The sequence below is a fragment of the Syngnathus typhle genome, linkage group LG8 (genome assembly GCF_033458585.1).
Source record: "Syngnathus typhle isolate RoL2023-S1 ecotype Sweden linkage group LG8, RoL_Styp_1.0, whole genome shotgun sequence".
NCBI classification, from domain to species: domain Eukaryota; kingdom Metazoa; phylum Chordata; class Actinopteri; order Syngnathiformes; family Syngnathidae; genus Syngnathus; species Syngnathus typhle.
In genome coordinates this window covers 3,926,393-3,935,573 of record NC_083745.1, presented here as the reverse complement: position 1 = coordinate 3,935,573, position 9,181 = coordinate 3,926,393, and the positions used below count along the sequence as shown (strand labels likewise).

Here is a 9,181-nt window from a genome sequence, read left to right as displayed (position 1 = left end):
ATGACTGGCTGAATTAACCGTTAGGCAAACAAATGAATCCAAACACCTCCTAAGTATCTTTAACCTATTAGGGTGGCTGAGGAAGCATCATCGGTTGTAGAACAGAGATGTCCAAACTTTTTAAACTGAAGAAAATCCTCAAATGGAATAAAAATGACGACTAAATATTCAAGATTCAAGATTCAAGAGATTCAAGAGTTTTTTATTCGCCATGTTTGAGCGTGCCAAACAAGGAATTTGACTTCGGTAGAAACACACCCTCTGTTCAACATTTAGGTGACTAACAACATTCAATATATGGGTCAATGAGGGATGGTCCATCACTAGTCACACCTTATATCCATAACAGTACGTTATTTGCACGATGACAACATTTTCTTAACTAAGTACATTTCTTAATTTCCGAAATCGCATCGTAAACTGCGAAACATCGACAACTTGGAATTGTGCCTGTATACGTTTGAGCCAACAGAGGGCGCCATTGCGTTTCTACTTTTTTCTTTTATATTGAAAGCAAACTCACACGTTGAAATGTTATAAAACACAATAGACTACAGAATGATTGATATTAACAAATAGGTTTATTTATTACTGCATTTTACATTCACATCTCCTTCCACCTCTTAATGCTAGCGTTTGAATGCCCACTTTTACAGCAATGCAAGACATTCCTCCTACTCAATAAGACCTTGTTGGTAAACAATTTTGAATCAACATACCTATTGAAATGTAAATTACAGTCAGTGATAATGACGTAACAGCTAGTTTACTGACATATCCCGTGGTAAAAATCATCATTTTAGCCAATTTCTTCATGAGAATGTTTGAGCTTCTCTTAGCTGTATGTATGTGTGAAAAGTTATAAGAGGAGGGTGGAAAAAGCACTTGCAAGCTTTATTGTACTGAGACAGGAGACATTAGCGCTTGTGTAATATAAACTTGAGGCACTTTAGGTAATGATGGCATTTCATTCACTGAATAAAATGAGTCTTAAAATATATTAAAATATGGAATGATTAAGTTTCCCCATGTATCCTTCAGATACTATAGGAAATATCAGTTTTCAAAGTTAAAAAGAGATTAGATACTTGTGTTACTTATGGATAAAAAAAAAATATATATCATAGCGTCACTTGCCATTTTATTTGGTAGACTAAATAATCTTCTGTGAGTACTAAGACAGTTCCAAATATTTTATCTTAAAAGTCGGGCTCAAACATAATAAAATTGGCAAGGGAGTGCAACTGCATAATGGAATGATAAATCGGACAAGCTTAAAAGGAATGTGCTCCACTTACTTAAAAAGTACTTTGATTCGGCCCATGTGAGTTACAGTACCTCTTTACTTCTTAAATTGGTCCTAAAACTTCAGCACACCATCTGAGAATAACCTTGTCATTGTCTTGCAGTAGTAGGACAGCTTAGTGCTGGCTTACTGGTCCTTTTGCAGCGAGGTGTAGTAGTCCACCAACACCTTCCAGGCCTTGGGGGCCATGAAGCCGTCGGGTGGGTTCTCGCCGCTGCGTGCAAGGTTTCTCATCTTGGTTCCGGAGATGAACTCAAAGTCGCCGTGACTAACAGGAAGAGAAACACGCAGAGTGAGAGGGAGGGCAAGGTCAGGTTACGGCCAGATTGGAGGGGGAGATATGACGGCTATAAGTAGGGGTACATCTGCAAAAATAACACGTGGGACATAAGCAAAGTCGATCCATACACGGGTCGGGTGTCCGCTGCCCGCCTAAGAAAAACAATGGCTGAAATTGAGGACGCACATACAATTCGGTCCACAGGAAAAAAAAAAAACATGAGCTAAATTTAACGGGATATAAAAGTATAGACAACATAGCCACAGGGTTGCCCATACAGACAGTACAATTAAAAATAAATAAAACTGAAGCAGTTCATAATCAAAATGAGTCTAATTACATAATAAACTTTAACAAAATCCACTCACCAGAAATGCTGATTGTATTAGATCGCTATAAGTGTTCTTTGCTAGTTGTTGTTAGCTGTAGCAAGTTTTTGCTCTGGCCAACCAATCAGAGGATTCGACATTTATTGGCTCACCGCTCTGGGTCGAAAAAGTCCATGGCCTTCTTGGACTTGTTGTAGGCAGCCACCCTGAAGGGGATAATCTCCACCGAGGTGAGGCCCGGCGCCATGGTGAGCACCTTGCCGCCGTGCGTGGGTTCATAAAGGTCCTTCCGGGTCACCGGGTGGGGCATGCCCGCGGGGTCCCGACCGACGATGAAGAAGTTGGCTCCTGCGATCATGCGGGCCCTGCAGTGCCACTGCACCTGATGGAGACGTTGATATTCAGCCACATCACTGAGCAATATGGCCTCACAATGCAAAGTTTCTCTTTTGATAAACAATCACTAGAGCGCTCAGAAAAGTCGCTAACTATAGCAATCAAATCGTTACATTTGTAATAGTACTGTCAAAGCTATCAAGGCATCCATCACCAGTTTACCTCTGTGGGTCCGGCGTACATCATGGGCGAGGGGAAGATGGCCACGACGGTGCTGGCCGGGTCCAGGACGCCCTCCTCCAAGACGGCGGCGTGCTGCTTCATGCGCCAGGGCAGGGGCACGTCGTCGTCTTTGGTCCAGCCGCCGAGCGGGTGCAGCAGGAGGACGGGGTTTTTGTAGCCGCGCTCCAGGAGACGCCGCTTGGTGTCCTGCATCAGCAGAGCGTGGCCGTTGTGCACCGGGTTGCGCAGCTGAAATGCAAACACCGCATCTGGGGGAAGATAAACACCACACGGGTTAGTTCATATGAATATCAAATAAATGATCAAGTGTGACAACATAAAATGTGTTTTGACCTGCTTTCATATCTTTGAACTTCTGCTTGAGCTGCCGCGGAGTAAAGCGGTATTGGTCCAGTCCGTCGTTCCATTTGATGGGCTCCAGTAGCTCCAGGTCGCCGCCGACGAGCCAGTCGCCGCCCTCCATAACCATCTACACACGAGTTGGAGATGTTAAGATCATCTTACCGTGTATGTATGTTGAGTAAATGTCAACTATGTCACCTTGATGTAAGGATGTTGTGGACACGTGGTCCCCCACTGCCGCGCGCAGCGTTCCTCCTTGCGGTGCTCGTAGAACTCCGGGTTCCGCAAAATGGCCACCCGGGAGCCGCCGTACTCCAGCGCGATTGCCGCGCAGCCGTCCAGCTCCTGCTTGGTGTCGGTGTTGACTGGCAGGACGATGGGGACGGACATGTTGATGGCACCACCTGATACGGAAGCGGACAAAGGTGAGAATTGGTGCGAGTAGAGCGGACAAGACAGTGTAAGATGCTCACCGTCCAAGAGACTGCCAAAGTGCAAGACCTGAAGGAACTCTCGCTCTCTCATGAAGCCCTTCAGAGGACTGGCCCAGCCCTCGGCCAAAACCTGCACCCACTGCAAGTCCAACTGTCATCAGAGATAAAAAATGAGAAATTAGATCATCAATTATACCAAATGACAGGATTGCGTCCAGTGCGGCGTGTTAAATAAGGCCAATGTTGGGCAATTGAGAGACAGGTTACCTTGGTGATGCTTATGATTGGTAGCGTGCTTGCATCAGCCACAGCGAGATTGAGTCGGTTCTCCGGAACAAATAGTTCGTTGACCTCTTCCATGATCTCACTTGGCACAATGTTCTACACGAAAATACGTGTTAGAGCACCTTAGTGAGATATTGAATGGCATTTTGTGGCTTCTTTTCAAAACACACACACACAAACAAAAACATTTAGAGAGCTCTCCTTGGAGCAGAATTGGTTGCTGTGGCTGCGTAAAACAAAATTCCACACATGACCAGCAGGTGTCGCACTAAACATTTAACGTCACATTAACAAGTTCACCAACTTGCAAACGACCAATTCATCTGTATTACAATAAACAATATCAGATTTATATATATTTTTGCCTGCATTCAAACTACATTTAGATGTTGATATGAAATTGCTGAGTAAGTAATGTGTTAAAATTCTCAAATAACAACGACCAACATAGAAAGGCAACTTTTCTTTTTCATAAGCTAACTTTCAGAATCTTCACACTGATTCATTTACATGTGAGCGCATGAGTTATGGTCCTGCTGTGTCATTTCAGAGTTCACCACAAAACCACATCACATATGTGGCAACGTCTTCTTGGAAATCGTGACGCACACCAGCTGATGTTGTCGCTCGGGTTTATTTAGCAATGCGCCATACGTCATGCGTGGATTACGGTCAGATGCAGGATATTTGCACACGCAATTTTACAGGACTCAAATTCAACCTTGAGCATATTTGTCAAAGTCCTGCTGTTCCATTACGAGTCAAGCGGGTTAAAAAAGATGTCTCCTAGTAAGTTGTCACACTCACCTGCTCGCGGAGCATCTCCAGCACTTGTTGGAGGCACTCGTTCACTGAGAGCTCTTCAGTTTTCAGCAACAACTCCGGCTCCTCAGGGCGCTCGTACTCCGAGTCGATCCCTGTGAAGCCTGCCAATAAAAAAAAAAAAAGGGAAACAACTGTTGTCACACTGGAGGCGCTCCATTATTTGTCTTGAATAATTCTCGAGGACAGGGTTGAAACATTAAAAATGTCAAAACTGAACCTTTAATCTCGCCGGCTCGAGCCTTCTTGTAGAGGCCTTTGACATCTCTGCGCTCACACACTTCCAAGGGTGCGTGGATAAACACCTCGAAAAACGGTAGCCCGGCGCTCGCGTGGATTTTCCTGGCCTCATTACGGTCCTGTGGTAACAGAATTTTTTTCAAAGATAAAAAAATATTAGTGAACAAACAATAACGGCAAACAAGTATTATTTGTTATCATTATTTATTGTATTATAAATTATTATTGTCATTTTTTTGCAACATGCAGAATGTTTGGAAACTAATGTGCTTCATATCTTTTTACTTTTTGAAAAAGGAATTGCGGTTATTGTTATGAGATTTGCTCAAAGACATTCTAATTCAATTTGAGCAGCTGAGGAATACATAACTACGCTGTGGATTACTTAGGAAAATGAAAAAACGATCATTTGCAAAATAAATCGAAAGGTGGTGTACTTAAGGAGTGGCGTTTATTTAGTCAAGTAGGCCACGATTACAACACAAGAAAAAATATTTGGGGAAATGGTATTTGATGTCACCAATTGGTAGGAACATTTATCTACCAAGCAGCAGGCTAACTTCTTTTGGACAAATGCATTTTTAAAATAACATTAAATAAAATTACGGGTGTTTTTTTTTTTTTAACCGGACTGGGCAAATAAATACTTGAGGTGAGGCGTTTCTTTTATTCAAGATGATTTCACACATTTTCTGACCTTGGTATAGGGGGAGATGAAACTGGTGATGCAAACGAGCCCGGCATCCGCAAACAGTCGGGCCACCTCGGCGACGCGACGGATGTTTTCTTCGCGGTCCACGGCGGTGAAGCCCAAATTCTTGTTCAGCCCGTGACGAATGTTGTCGCCGTCCAACGAGTAGCAAGGGATGGCATTGGAAACCAGGAATTCTTCCAAGGCAAAACTGATGGTAGTTTTTCCTGCTCCAGACAAACCTGGTTGGAGGAGCAAAGCATGTCAAATTCTCCTTGGAGACCTGCAAAGAAGGTTCTCGAGCGTTCCCTTGTCAATGCACCACTCATGGGAATTATAGTGGCTGCCTCTGGAGAGACATTTCAATCTAGACTTAAGACTTATTTCTAGACTTTTCCATTTGCTTGAATCACAACTAGTAGACAGGTCATCGTCTGAATTTTTAGCCTGTTTTACTGCCGCTTCCCTTTTTCCTCCCCGCTTGCTTCTCCGTCACACAAGGGAAATTAAATTCAAGTTAAACGTTGACTGTAACTCACAGCTGATGTAAGTAGGTCAAATAAAAATTGATATGAGGGAAATTCAGACATATTTGACGATTATTGAGGGACTGGGAAATGGATAGCGCCCTCGAGAGCTGACAATACCTCATGGGCCATTATGCTTTTGCTAAATGATTGAAAGTGCTACTCAAACACAACAAGCTATCATTTGTCACCAACAAGCATGTATTGTTTAAAAAATATATACATATGATTTACCGGTGAGCCAGATGGTACACCCTCTGAAGCCTCCCCTGGAACCTACAACCTGTCCCCTCTTGCTGCGACTGACATGGTGGGCCTGGTAGATCACATTGGTGGACCTGTTGAGGTCCTGTAAGAGAAGACGTGAAAACACACCAGAGTTGTTTCCATCTTGTTTGAGATAGAATCGCGTCGTTTGACTTAGGCATTTCACGTATCTGGGTAATTTGATAACATCTAACCTTGGGTTGGAAACGCTCAGTTACGCCCTGAAATGACATTGACACCTACGATGCCTATGCAAACTATGACGTCCTGCTCCATCCTCTTTACATTGTCATAATTCTGTTGACATAACAGGTGGATTTACATCGATTCGTGGTTGGCATTGTCCCCTTTAGGTGTCTTTGGTTTGTTCAGGGTACACAGTGCATACAAACCGTTAAAAAACAATAGCGGAGAGCAGATCTCGTCAAATAAAACGATGTCCGTGTAGCTTGACTTTCATAACATGGGTGGGGAGCCTTTTTTATTTTCTTACGCCGCCAAAGCACATTATAAATTTGTGAAATGAAACATGAGGCAACAATTGTAAAAATGTTGAGCGTTTGCGGAGTTGGAATGTTTCGGGGACATTTTTAAAAAATTGTTTATAGACCTTTTGATTTAACATCAGGCATTCCCTAATGTTTGGCCCTGGATTAGGTTGCCTTTGGCTGTTGCATCATTTCTTTTTTTTTGTTTTTGTTTTTTTAAGTGAAGCGTTGTGACTCGAACATGTCATTCCCACGACATGTTGCAAATAGTTTGTTCGTCTCCTATACTTGAAGAAGAAAAAAAAAAACCTGCATATTTAAACCGGTTCACTTTTCCACTCTCTTTGTGTGTTGTGACATGTGGAGAGATTGACAATAAAGCTGACTTTGACTTTTGACTTTGATATTCTAACCCTTTTCCAGCGGCTTTGAAAACACACTTTTTTTTCCTTCCTCCCGAGTTGAGATGACAGAGTGGGTCAAAGTAGCGGGCTCGAGGTCCCGAGTCCCTCCATGGACCAGGATGTTTTATGAAAGGGGCTGTATTGACTTGGTGTGACTTGGAGGTGGTGAGAGTGAGCGGCATGGAAGGAATGGAGGAGGTGGTGGTGGTGGTGGTGGAGGGTGGACCGACTGACTGTACAATGTGTCCAGTGTGCTGCCTCCAAGGCCAGCAGAGATGATGTGGCAGCAATCGGGTCCACGTGTGGCCTTCTTGTATCCACCTCTCTAGATCCTGTAAACGCGCACTACTGTATTAAACCCTCGACCGTGCTGCTCTTTGTGAAAGCACTCGGCAGAATGTCCGTGTTACTGTGCACGGATTTCATTTTCGTGTCCAGTCACACAAGTGAAGTCTTGCTTGCGGTGTCTCACAAAATAAACACATTTTTTGTGACAAGGAGTACTCACAGCCAATGTTTGGGGGAAAAAAAACAGCTCAGAATGTTAGTTACGGGTCGTTAATATGATGAGTGTATTTACGACTTTTCTGCTGCGTCAGCATAAGTTAGTGACTGGTTAGTGTTAGCCAGCAACTCGGACGACCACTTGATCTACCCGCGTTGTCAAGAATGCATTATGCCACAGTTGAGTGAAAAGCAAGTTTCAGTTATTTTCTTTTCCCCTCAAATAAAAATCATCAAAAAATTTAGGAATTTAAAAAAAAAACGGGAATCGACTATATTGATGTAATAAAAAAGGCTTGTATAGTTAGGGTTAATAATTCTTTTCGATTTTTGTTATTTTTCCAAAATGTTTGACTTGTCAAACTAGATTGACTTCTGTTTCAGTCACTCTCCTTGTACTGAACCATGTAAATATTGTTTTCCATTTTTATTCGCCGCTGGTGATATCTCCCACCGTGTTCTCCGAAAATGTCATGAGCAGCATCTGATGCACGAGCGTGGCCAACAGTGGCCTCTTTCTCACCCCACCTTATGAATGGGGCATATTGACATGAATTCATCAGAACAACAACAAGGAGCCCATTCAGAGTGCTCAACATTACACCTGATCGTACAGAGGATGACAGTGTTCGATAAAATCTGAACCGAGATCTAAGAAAGTCTACGTTTGAGATGAGGTACACTAGCTGATGAGAGTCGATACTGGAACTTTAAATGAATAAGATGCTTATTATAGGGGTTGTGTTTTGTCACCAACTCAACAAATCACCAACTATGACCCCAATAAAATGCTGTTATATCGATACATCATAAATGGAGTCAATATGATCCAAAAGCAGACAGCTTTTGCATTGGATTTCGTTCGCTTGTGGTGTACCTAATGAAGTGTCCGGCCGGTGTATGTCTCAGAATACAAACTTTGAACAAGTTATACCCGCTTAAAAAGGAAATCGTTTTGACAAATATCTTCGGAGAATTCATGACAACTTGCGGGTGATTCGTTCTGGCTCTTACCGTACGAAGCTTCTTCACTCCGGACATTTCAGACGAGGGCGACGTCGCCGATGGGCTGCTGGACACCGGGCTCGCTGGGCTTGGCTCACGGGGCCTGGAATGATGCTGCAAGTCGGTCGTTGTTAACTTTTTTTTTAGGGGGGTCTCCGGTCACCAAAGGCGACGAGGGGGGGCTTTAAAAAGGGCCTCCAAGACACGTAGCATTCCGCTGGCTGGCCCAGCCTCCAGCTTGCCTTTCTCCTCCCTCCTCCACACATAATTTAGCCCAAGTTAGTGAGCCAATGCCAGAGTGAAACGACACGACTGGGCCGGCGGAACCCCCTCAAACCCGGCAACATCATAGCAATACGGCGTCCACAATAAAGTCGGGGTACACGCCACTTAATTTACGCCTGTTTCACAACGGAAGCTGGGTGTAACATTTCGTTACGGGACTCATTTGGACTCTCTCCCAACAGAGTATTTTAAAAAGAACAATTTTACGTGGTCGACCGCCGCAGGCGATAACATTTACCCTCCAGCTAGCTCGACTATTAGCATCCACGACTAGCTAACGATGGACTCTCGTGCGTTAAAATAACAAAATGTTTCTACTTAAAGTTCACGGTGGTCGCAAAACATTAGCTAAGGTCACGGAGGACACGAAACCCCCATAAAAGCAAGCATTTA

At 43.5% G+C, this 9,181-nt stretch overlaps 1 protein-coding gene across 1 annotated transcript; it reads right to left on the bottom strand.

Annotated features, from left to right (window-relative positions):
* Positions 1-562: 562 nt before the first annotated feature.
* Positions 563-9,058, bottom strand: LOC133157944 (bifunctional 3'-phosphoadenosine 5'-phosphosulfate synthase 2-like). Its single transcript, XM_061284629.1, has 12 exons — positions 8,513-9,058; positions 6,070-6,184; positions 5,315-5,550; positions 4,598-4,736; positions 4,363-4,481; positions 3,538-3,651; positions 3,310-3,421; positions 3,035-3,240; positions 2,828-2,963; positions 2,474-2,742; positions 2,068-2,297; positions 563-1,574 (listed from the first exon to the last, which is right to left on the bottom strand). Exons 1-12 carry the CDS (start codon positions 8,537-8,539, stop codon positions 1,433-1,435), a joined length of 1,845 nt encoding a protein of 614 aa, XP_061140613.1. The 5' UTR covers positions 8,540-9,058; the 3' UTR covers positions 563-1,432.
* Positions 9,059-9,181: the final 123 nt, after the last annotated feature.

Excerpts from the sequence above, each read along its gene's own strand:
- LOC133157944 (XM_061284629.1), bottom strand. The coding sequence starts at position 8,539 with ATGTCCGGAGTGAAGAAGCTTCGTACG. Across the intron at positions 6,185-8,512 it reads GAGTGAAGAAGCTTCGTACG|GACCTCAACAGGTCCACCAA; the intron begins GTAAGAGCCAGA and ends CTTCTCTTACAG. Across the intron at positions 2,298-2,473 it reads TGTACGCCGGACCCACAGAG|GTGCAGTGGCACTGCAGGGC; the intron begins GTAAACTGGTGA and ends CGTCTCCATCAG.